This window comes from Glandiceps talaboti, chromosome 6, assembly GCF_964340395.1.
Source record: "Glandiceps talaboti chromosome 6, keGlaTala1.1, whole genome shotgun sequence".
Lineage (NCBI taxonomy): Eukaryota > Metazoa > Hemichordata > Enteropneusta > Spengelidae > Glandiceps > Glandiceps talaboti.
The window spans coordinates 22,932,961-22,945,117 of record NC_135554.1 but is presented as its reverse complement, the minus strand read 5'-3'; the positions used below and the strand labels follow the sequence as shown (position 1 = coordinate 22,945,117).

The 12,157-nt window shown below is 36.4% G+C and overlaps 1 protein-coding gene and 1 long non-coding RNA gene across 3 annotated transcripts; both read left to right on the top strand.

The window, feature by feature from the left end:
* Nucleotides 1-1,600: 1,600 nt before the first annotated feature.
* On the top strand, nt 1,601-7,279 carry LOC144436580 (arylalkylamine N-acetyltransferase-like 2). 2 transcript variants are annotated; one of them, XM_078125403.1, is made up of 2 exons: nt 1,601-1,716; nt 4,279-7,279. In XM_078125403.1, the coding sequence occupies exon 2, from the start codon at nt 4,300-4,302 to the stop codon at nt 4,966-4,968; it is 669 nt and encodes a 222-aa protein (XP_077981529.1). In that variant the 5' UTR covers nt 1,601-1,716; nt 4,279-4,299; the 3' UTR covers nt 4,969-7,279. The 2 variants fall into 2 exon arrangements, with proteins under 2 accessions (XP_077981529.1, XP_077981528.1); XM_078125402.1 differs by lacking the exon at nt 1,601-1,716 and adding an exon at nt 1,843-1,877.
* Nucleotides 7,280-8,749: 1,470 nt separating this feature from the next.
* On the top strand, nt 8,750-12,111 carry LOC144436973 (uncharacterized). Its single transcript, XR_013480980.1, has 3 exons — nt 8,750-8,871; nt 10,400-10,605; nt 12,106-12,111. It is a non-coding gene; the product is annotated as an uncharacterized LOC144436973 (long non-coding RNA).
* The last annotated feature ends 46 nt before the right edge of the window (nt 12,112-12,157 follow it).

Genomic DNA, 12,157 nt, shown 5'->3' with positions numbered 1-12,157 from the left:
AAGATGAAATCAAATAGTGTTATTAAAAGTACCATAGCAATGCATCTTTGAGCCACACCTGAAATTAAGGTGTGAGATTGCTACAAGTATTGGGGTGTGTATTCAAAAACTGTCATTTGTCTTGATATTGAGTGGGTACTATGAAGATCCGACTACTGAAAAGTAAATTGCCAGTATTTGGGGAGTATTGTCAGGATTATGTAATTAAAGTGGGATGGAATATATATTTGACATAAGGCTGTGTCATGTGTGGTATGCATATTGGGGGGGGGGGGGGGGGATTGCGATGCCAAGAGCCTTATTACATGATGACTTGGCAAATTGTCGTGATATAGTTATTGAGTTATTTCAGACAAAGGGGCAAACATGACCAACATTAGGCCTATTAAAGGTAATATGTATGACTACTGATCAGTGAAGATTATACATGAGCGTCAACACAACAAAATTTAGCCTTATCTCTGTCCTCCTTTTAATATCCTTTAAATGTCCGAGATGGTGTATGTGGCTCGATTTCCTGTATCCACTTTGGGTTTCAATTCCAAACTATTTGATCGATATGTCAAGAAAATGCTAGAGAACTTCTGGAAGATTGTGTTGCTGGGCAAAAAGTGAGAGAAAAAAAAACTGATGAGACTCGAAAAAAATTGTGCAAAATGCATGTATCAAAACTATAGGTTAAGAAAAAAAACCTGAGCCGAATAAGAAAATCCTGCATAAATAAAAATATTTTAAAGCTTAGGCCCTATGTCCATACGTTTTGATATTGCATTGAACCAAATTCAGGTTTAGTCGGCAGCATGTAAGGTTGGGGTCAGAATTTATATCGGGGGGGGGGGGCTTGGGAGAAATGGGGGTCATGAAAAATATTGAGGGTTCAAAGGGGGGGGGCATGAAAATTCTGATGGTCTGAAAGGGGGGGGGGCCAAAAATATTTTGCTCATAATTTGAACCAAATTAAACCAGGAGCAGTTGTTTGCCGAGTAAATTGAAAAATTTCCTGCAGCTTCGCCACAATACCTTCTAAAATCTATATTCAATGATGAGTTGGGTGACAGCCATGCGAATTTATTTGTGTATGCCTTCGTCTGTTTCTCTACTATGTACTACTGTACATCTCTAAAGTGGAAGGGGGAGGGGGTTACTGTATAGTTACACATTAAAATATGTGTAGCCGGGAATGGTGAGGGGGGGGGGGGGCTACGAAAATTCATGGGTTCATTACGGGGGGGGGGAATAAAATATTTTGAGTTCGCAAAGGGGGGGGGGCTGTGAAAAATATTTTGACCAAAATAATTTTTCCCAACCCCCCCCCCATCATAAATTTTGACCCCAGCCTAACTTATTAATGTTAGTTTTCGATGCAATGCCTTTTTTTGTGTACATTGATTAGCGTTGAACTAATCTGTGATGTAGCCTGTCGATGGAACGAATATAACGTTCAAGATTTTATTTCAAGTACATGTATTTAGAAATACAGTACCAAGCACCGTGTACTTGAACTACATCACCAATACAACAAAGCTTGTTATTCGATGGTTATTCAACGTCAGGTTTAGCATAGCGCCCCCAGCGACGTCAGATCAACATGATTTTATTATCAAGCGGATATTAGATTTATAAGACGCAATTCACCATATCCTGCAGTTTTTGTTGCCAAGCGTGTCAACGGAATCTCGAACCTGCGTCACCCACTTAGCACTCTGATTTTCTGTGGTAAGTATTTATTTCACTGCAATTATTTCATTTCCTGTACACCAAGTGGAACTCGGATACGCTAACGTACAGAGTACAAAACATGTCATTGTGTCAACATCTACTCCTCAGAATGAAGTACATGAATGAAGCATCTAATATTGTTAATGATTATTTTAAAGGTAGAATTCCAGTGTCACTGACATGCTATTTTCAGTTCATTTAAAATGTATACTCTACGATAGATCATAGATCCATGGATAAATCCACAACGTATCGATGCATTCAACCCTATTCTATAATGTGGACCAAATCGACAAATGTTGCATGCAGACGAAGTACGGAAATCGAGATCACGAAACGTCGAAAGAGACACTATCTGCCAAAACTTGAGGATTAGGAAATTGTCGGAATCGAGTCTTACTCCGTCTAGTCTGCAAGCAGGAGGCACAGGCCCGGGGCACAGGTCATCTAGTGACACAGTCCTGCTTGCATACGGCATGTACGGAGGAAGTCGTCTTGTGCGAAACGCGTGCACCGTCTGCAAGCAGGCCTACTCGTGACATAGACGGGTTTAGAAACAAATATGGATAGGCGGTAACGTTTGCACTTTTTGCAATGTACAATAACACAAATGTAAATTCGGTCTTTCTGATCAACACGATGGACATTAATTATATACGTATCTAATTTGAATTTTGCATTGTGATCATCGAACCATATTGAATGTTATATCAACTCATCAGTGTTTATCAAGCGATGCATTGTTCACTGTAGTGATAAGCAGTATTTGCTAAATACGTGTATGTGTGGCCACAGGTATTTTATCTCACCCGGTCATGCCGTGCCGTGCCTCCACAAAGCTCAGACCACTAAAAATCGTTATTATATTAGTGGTCTGAGCCCAAAGCAATACATAATCATTCACTCTATCATATGTCCGTCAAAATTTTATCTCTCTTTCATTTTGACTGTGTAGATACTGTCAATATGGCAATTATAACAGTGACAGACATCAGCATTCTGTTTTTCAAACTATATCCTCACAATCACATTACAATTTATTCCAAGGCTGCCTATTCAAATAGCCATTTCGAATTCCTTTTAATTCTATTCTCAAGGTCTCTGCCTGAAGCCCTATTTTGCTTGAAGGTGATTCAATACTTGATTACTATGATTTTTTCCCATGAAATTTTCTGCAGAAATACTTTCATATAAATGTCACACAAATTAAAAGTAATCATCAATTTCATATTAAATTTCCCAATAGAATTTAAGAAAAATGTTAATCTGAGCATGATTATTTTTTGATTGGCATTATCAAACATGATGTCATGGAATAAGTTACTTGTTTGTATGGCATGATGCCCTGATATCCACAAGACATTAGAAGTAAAGAAAATCAAGTGCAAGTGCCACTCACTACTATTTTTTTTTTGTACAGTTATTATATTACCACTCATGTAATTATTAAACAAAGCATACACCTCGGAAATAAAGTCTAGAATTTAAAACATTTATTGTTAAATAAAAAATCCAACCTATTATCAGTTAAAATCAAAAGAAAAATATCTGAGGTCACCGTACACATTTTAGAAATAGAGTTCAAAATGATATCAAACTGAAATCATTTTAAAATATTCCAATATGCCCACTGACTACACTGTTGAAAAAAAAAAGAATGACAATCTCCTTGAAAAACAAGATCGCGAACCCCCAATTTCAAAAGGACCAGGAACAAGCTCTCATATGACAAAGATTGGAGATTATTACATATGTAGCAGAGATTACTTGCACTGGTGTGTGTGTACATTGTATACTAGTGGTATTTTATTGCATACATACATGCAAATGATATGCAAATGAGGACACAGTCGTTCCCTACACACAGAATCGAGTGATCATGCTATATAATTTCTATGATTTCTATGGAAATTTGCAGTCTCAGATAAACATATGTAATCATACCAAGTGAGTACATGAACGTCAACACAATAAAATTTAGCCTTATTTCTGTTCTCAGTTTCATATCCTTTATATATCCGAGATGATGTATGTGGCTCGATTTCCTGTATCCAAACCAATAATCATGCATTTCATGTTATTTATACATTATTCCCCAATATTTTTCTTCATTCAGCGAAGGAAAATATGAGTGACCTAAGGGGCCTTTGTCATTACGATTTGCTAGATTCATAGTGGCAACCCTTACGTCATGAGTACTTTCCAGCTGAATGAAGAAAAACAATGGGGAATAATATGGGGAATAATATGATTATTTGCAATTAAATATATGAAAAAAATCACAGAAAGTAATGGCAATTTTGGGCATTTTGACTCATATTTCAAAGACAGCAGAAGCAATGATGTAGATATGCATTGTCTTGACATAAAATGACCAGAGTATATATATTATTTATTGAACCTGGCTCATGCGTGGTATAAAATATTTCTTAAAGTATTTTCATATCTACAGTGCCTGTAATTCGACATATTAGTAAAACTGTGAAACCGCTCAATGGAGTTTCCACATTGACAAATTGTTCAAATTAAATAAGTGTAACTGTTCATTTTTTTCACCAGGTTGTTGGAGGTAACATCATCATGGCAAGTGGAGATTCAACAAATACGATAATACTACGAGAAATGACAGAAAGTGACATCGATGATGCAACGGAAGTACTCATGACTACCTTCATCAAAGGAGAGCCGATGACAATATGCCTAGGTTTGACACCCCAGGAAGATAGCATTCAGGCAAAGATACTTTGTCAACAGGCTGCTAAAGATGGCATATCTGTAGTTGCCATAGATACAGTAAAAGACAAGATTATTGGAGTAGCCACATCTAGCATTCATCAGGGCAGTGTCACAACACCAAGCGATCAAGATAATCAAGAAATGATATCCAAATATGAACCAATCAATTCACTTTTGGATCAACTTGAAGGCCAGTTTAATGACTACCCAGATTTAAAAAATAATCCAGACGCTAAGTTTACCAAAGCTCTGAAACTTGGTGTGCTTGCTGAATATGCTGGGAAAGGACTTGGTACTAGACTCCGACAAGCTACCACAGATCTGGCAAAATCTAAGGGTTTCCAATTCACCGTTGCCTCAGCAAGTGCTCCTTCAAGTCAGCGTCTCTATCAAAAATTAAAGTTTGACGAATTGGCAGAAATTAAATACAGTGATTTTGAGTTCAAAGGTACATATCCATTTGCAAGCATAACTGCATGTCCTTCAATAAAACTTTTCATTAAAAAGTTGTAAGTTACAGCCATTACAGCCTGAGCATGCAGTTTTGATGAGATATCAAGCATGGTGAGACTGGCACAAGGTTTCATGTCACAAGAAACACAGAAAGATAGCAGAGCTTGATCGCTGTCTCTCAGTGTTTCACAATATGGTCTGTGTGGTCTCTGTAATTTGTTGCAAAAATTTCAGATTTTGCCCACTACCCTAGCTCTGGAAGCTAGCTGTATAGATAGAGACCTCATTTGAGTGTCTACACACATTATCTATGTTTAACTTTCTAATGAGACCTAGACCTCTGAACTTGATCCCTATTTTCAAGGTCAGACAGCCAAAAGTGTCAAAATGTATATGTATACATTTGACATGCATGTCTGAATTCAAGAATAGTATTTAATGTGCTAGCGCAGCCACACCTTTTCATTTACCCATGATGTCACCATTCTACTTTCTACAAGACACAACAAAATGACTTAAACACTGAGTTATTAGGTCATCAGTTACCAATATGTGGAAGGATCTAGTAAAACATTATTTAATGCAGGGCTTTGCACTATATTACCATCTGTGTTGTACAAATTGCTGTTTTCAACCAAACCGGGCACAGATGTCAGATACTGTAGTTCGACATGTCACATCACTTTATTTCTTGACCTTCATGATTGTTTAACTGAATGGCTGCCATATTTGTCATAAAATTCAGATTATGAATTAGTAAGTTGAAATGTTGGGTGCAACGAAGACTTGTTGTAACAGTACATGTAGTGTGCATGCTGTTACTGTATCAACAAATACAGAGCAGCTGCTGTAGAAGCAATGACTGTGTACTATCTTTATTGTATTTATCTCAACCATAAAACCTTGTGACCAGTTTCACTGGACTTCATATCTCATCTAAACCAAAGGGTGCATGGTAGATACCATCAATTAATTATAGCACTGATATTATTAATGACTATTGCTGAAAATTGATCAAAATTAAATTTTGTAAAACTTCACTAGTCATTTCAAATAGAAATTGGGAGGGATATTGGTGTATTTGAAATAGTATATATTTTTGACAAATTCATATTGTACTCTTTTATTTTTTAATGACTCTGAGCTTGTGTTCAGCTAATTCCAAACTCTTTTATTTCTTGGATGCTTTATTTTGTAACATGCTAACGTGTGATAAGTCAAAGACTTTACAGACTATCGCTTAATATCACACAATCGCAATAAGTCAACTTTGTTCATTTAGGGGGGAGAGGCTATGGCATCACTGTGAATGCTGAACTTCATTTTCTTTCGCACTTCTAACCAAATTTCAATGGAAAAGTTTCACTCTTTCAATGATAACAGCTTATGTATTTACTACTGAGATGTTGATAACTTGATAAAATATTTACTTCTAATGTGAGATATGGTGCTGGGTTTCCGGTAGTATATTAATGTGTTTACAATCATGTTTTTACATTATATCGATAATGGTGGTGTGACTACTACATTTGTCATCTTAGTTTACATCATATATAAACATTTGATGTCGCACTTGTGAATGTTTGTTTAGGAGGAGGGGGAGGGGGTTTTGACCTAAACAAACGTTCGTCCCTTATATCATAAAGCTTATGGCACTTACAACTGTGGAAAGCCAGCTTTCAGGTTTAAAGATAAACACAAACTAAACCTATTGCTGCAACATGTTGATCTAAATATTACAAGACATTGAGGTGTCGGGTGATGTGCCACTTCTGATAGTTCTTCTCCTATTGTTTATTTCCATTAACTTCCATGACCTTCCAGCTTACATTTTGGGGGACTTCCAATGTTTCTACTATCATGCAATTGATTTAATACAGGATGATTACATATGTATAACCAACGCTATCACCCACTTGTGTAAGCTACCAGATTGAACAACAATAATTTGAATTTGTGTCTAACTTAGCTAACTGAAAGCTGGCTTTCCATAGTAATATTAATTTGTGTGAATTAACCTCCTTTGATGCTAATATCAATACTAGTAAGGGAAAAAAGCATATCAGTGAAGTGTATACACTTAAAATCATTTATTAAAGCACAATTTCAACAGGAACACTGTCGTAACATAATTTATAAGTGTGAAAAGTATTTCATATGATATCACTAAATTATAATCTCTTTGTTTCATGACCTTATCAAATATGACCGGCTAGGAATCATTAAGGGGTTCATACTGGACAAACTGTGTCAACTCTGAGCCCACTCTAATCTTAACTGATATAACAAACAAATGTGAACAGTTTAACTTTTGTCATCCTAGTCAATATGTACATTTGTAGTCTAAACATTGTATAACAAATCAATATTCACCCCATCAAATCAAAGTTGATTCAGCGATTTCTTTCAGAGTAACCTTTTTAAGCACAACTGAACTGAGCTGGCCTTGATGACAGGTGTGTGTGTGTGTGTGTGTGTGTGTGTCTGTCTGTCTGTCTGTCTGTCTGTCTATGCATGTATGTATGTATGTATGTATGTATGTATGTATGTATGTATGTATGTATGCATATACATGTATATGTTTGTGTGGCTGTATGCATGTGGGTGTGGATGTGAACCACATAAACTGCCAGACTGATTGTCTGGTATTTGGGAAGGACTTTACTTACATGTAGATGGGAAATTATTCAATTGAAGGTGGTCAGATCAGTGGTTTTCAAGCACAGGAACTTGTTTCCCGAGATACGTATCAGAATGTTTCTATCAGAATACAATAAAATGTTGATAATATCGATAATATATTGTCGTATTTAGCCAACTATAAATGAAAGGGATTACACTTGTTTCTGTGATTGCACAAGTTCACTCACCATGAAATAAGATACTCTTATATATATATGATAGGTCAAGTGTTTATTTCCTCAGTAACATCTAGGAAGATTTGTATATACATATACCATGGTACTAGTCTGGTTCCTGATGGACCGTATTCCATTAACACTTATACCGTCTCGTCAAGCCCATGACTCTCACACAGAATTCTGTACTCCCACCTACAGCGTTCATATAAACATGATGAGGTCATCACGTCCCCTCGGGATTTTAGTTAAAACAGACTGGAAGTGGAGTCCTGGTTAAATTGGACATATAGTCAAAACAGCTGTATTAAATGTATATTAATGAGCGATGAGGACAGCCCATCAATTTGTGATGGATTACTACTGACATGCAAGTTCGCGCTTCGCTCACCATGGTTGAACCACAATTAACGCCGTGAGTCACGGGCTTGACTAGACGGCATAAGTGTGAAGTTAACCATAGACCCTACACCAACAGGGTCTATGAGTTAATGTAGTATGGAACTAGACTACCATTGTACTTACATATTGTTAGTGTTACGTTTCCCCTCACTTTATATTGTGGGTAGCATTAACATTGCTATACATCATGATCCGATACAGCTTGCCAGCTAATTTAGGGGCCTTGCATTAGTTGTATCCGTGCAGTACAGAACTGTTTATAAAACATCTAAATTATTGAATGCAAAGTTTCGGTTAGAGTCATACTGCTGAGCCACATAAAAGTTCATTCCTGGAGGACTTCTGGGGGATATTTAGTCCTGGTGACCATCAGCTTGAAGTGACTCATGGGGAAATCAGTTGGTATGAAGTCAAAAGACACTCGTTCGATCTCCACACTCCCTACCAGAGAGCCCATTTACTCCTGCATTAACTGTAACTTGTTGACCACGGTAATATAATGTGTCATGACGGAAGTGCTTTTCTGTGTCGTACAGTTGCAATCATGCATAACACATTAGTGTAACCCAATCCGACTAAACAATGTATATCTGCGCATGCTGTGGTGTCTCGAATACTTCTTCATCCAAACATTTAGTCTAGAACTTCATGATCATGAATGCCTGTACTTTTTTGATTATCGTCACGACTATACACAAATCAGGTAAGAATCCAATGAACATCACCGGACTTGTTAAAAATAATTTCTCTTTGTGCGAGTAGTTAAACTTATGCCATGTATACTTAATTAGTTGTGTCTGTCGAGTCACTTTTACCATCATGACATAAGGAAATAAGTGGACGGAAATGAAATGTTCAACACTTCCGTCTTCTGCCATAATAGCAGGAACGACTTCCCTGTCCTTCCAATCTCTGGTAATATATTTCCAGATTCTCTAGTAAAAGGCAAAGTTGCGCTTTAGAATCCGCTTGCAGTAATTCGTATCTCGACCGCTATGCGTTTGATTTGCAAAGGACCATTCTGTCCTTAGGTGACCATTCTGTCACATGTTGGTAGGTATATTCAGTGTGGTGTGGTGTAGTGTGGTGTAACTGAATGTTACTAATACAATAACAACATGTGCCTGCAACTGAACTTCATAGATCGCCACACATGTCGCCTTTATGACAAAATATAATGAATATATTCTGGCCGTCAGGCTGCTTTTAAAAAAATGAATGTGCCATGAATCCATGATTTATGAACAATCTGATATGGTACGTGGTTGGTATTACCACAGACAAGGAAAAGAACTACTTGTAGTATTACTTACTTTGAGTATCTGAGTTGGGGATAGCTGAAAGGAAAGTGATCGGATAAATAATATGCAAATAGGGTCAATTTGGTCAAACAATTTAAACTCCACAACTACTGGTGCAAAATTCACTTCAAGGAGGGGTGCAAAATTAACAGGTAATACAGTCCATAGCCATGGCACTTGGTTGAGAAGCTATTTTGAGTGTGTAGTTGGGAAATTATTGAAGACATGTACAGCGACAAATGAATGTACACAAGCTATAGTGAATAGAGCTTTTCATTAAATTATTCAAACTGTGAAACTGCTGGTTGAATTGTCAGATGCATTATGAGATGTTTACTTTGAAATATCGTTAAATGAACTATTAGTAGCTCCTTAGCTCAAATTATAGATTTTTTTTCTATAAACTCTAAAAATCTTTGTATACATAAAAGTATGCAATGTTGACATTCCCAGGAGTGGCTGAAAGAATAGTTTAGGGAGTGAAAGCAATCTTATTAAGGACGAGTTCATAAATCTTTTCTATGTGATAAATACATTTGCAACCAGACTAGAATAACACATTACGTTCGTTCGTTCGTTCATTCATTCATTCATTCATTCATTCATTCATTCATTCATTCACTCATTCCTTCCTTCCTTCATTCATTCACTCATTCATTCATTCACTCATTCATTCCGATGATTCATTCATTCATTCACTCAGTCATTCATTCAATCAATCATCCATCCATTCATTCATTCATCCATCCATCAATCCGTTCATTCATTCATTCATTCATTCATCCATCCATTCATTCATTCATTCATCCATCAATCAATCCATTCATTCATTCATTCACTCACTCACTCATTCATTCATTCATTCATTTATGCATTCATTCATTCATTCATTCATTCATTCATTCATTCATATGTATACTTTTCCTACAGAAACTGTGTGGACGAGATGGTTTAACTTAGATGATCCTTTCGATGGCGGTATAGACGAGGAATTACCGAAAGAGATTCTTGATGAGTATCCACAGTTCACTTGTCTTAACCCTACACGTTTCGATGTCCAGACGGTGGACGGAATACCAGCCACAGAGACCAATGAAACGTTCAGTGTCTTTAATATAAACGAAGGGTTTCAATGCGTAAATACGAATGTATGTATGCATGCATATGTATGTATGCATGCATGCATGTATGTATGTATGTATGTATGTATGTATGTATGTATGTATGTATGTATGTATGTATGTATGTATGTGTGTATGTATGTGTATATGTGTGTGTGTGTGTGCGTGCATGCGTGCGTGTGTGTGTATGTATGTATGTATGTATGTATGTATGTATGTATGTATGTATGTATGGGGATGGTTCTGGGTGGGTGGATGGGTGTGTGTGTGCGTGTGTGTGTGTATGTACGTATGTATGTATGTATGTATGTATGTATGTATGTATGTATGTATGTATGTATGTGTGTGTGTGTATGTATGTATGTATGTATGTATGTATGTATGTATGTATGTATGTATGTATGCGTGTGTGTGTGTGTGTGTATGTATGTATGTATGTATGTATGTATGTATGTATGTATGTATGCAAACTATGCTTTCTTACTTGTTTGTGCATGGCTGAGTATTTGTTCGGTGTAATAATCTTCAATAAGATAAGAGATAAAGTAGTGGTAACGATTTCCCTTGTAACTATGGTGTTTTAACTTAGATAAGATTAGGAAAATGGATGAAATGTCATTATTTAATCAATAAAGAGAGGATTATATACAGCTGAAAGACAGTAAAGTGGCCAGGGAAAGAAGAAGAAAAAGTTTTTTAACACCACAAAAATCAGTCAATTGATCAGTATCACAAACAAAATAAGTTTTATTTCACCACAAAAATTTAATCATTAAATCAATCAATCTATCGTTCACTCATTCAATCAAATAATCAATCAATCAATCGATCGATCAATCAATCAATCAATCAACCAATCAATTACACGCTCGTTGCTCCCTGTGATATTCCTAGCATCACAGCTGCATCAGTGTTGTAAGAAATTCGTAGCATCATAGGCAATAGACATAGACTATGGCGGAGTATTAGGGCCATTATTATGTACAACTTATTTGATTCGCCTCAACAACTTATTTGGCTCCTCGATAACTTATTTGACTCGTCCCAACAACTTATTTGTACATAATAATGGCCCTAATAATGCGCCATACATATACAGTGTTAATAGAGCACTAGTATTGGTTTCCAATGGGGTTTCTCTACATTTACTATTAATAAACTGACAAAGTCATGGCACAACTCAACCTGATTAAAATCTGATGTGGTGAATACGGCTCGGTTTCTTTATTTACATCAATCTCCTTCTTCCTTCTTTTATTGTCTTTTTTTTTTCGTTTTCTTTTTTCCGAGAATGATCACCGCCTTCCCGATCACTCCCGGAACGAACAAAACGGAAAAACAAACGATAATAAAGGAAGGAAATTGAAGTAAATAAAGAAATCGAGCCGTATTCACCACATCAGATTTTAATGACATTTGGCACAACTCTGTCTCAATTACAAACACCCGTTAATACACAATAGCTGGCGTGGATTGCATGCCAGTACTGCTAAGCTGTATTTGTAATATTAACAGGGTTGATGAAATAACATATTAAATAATTGCACTTTGAAAATGTACCCCACCA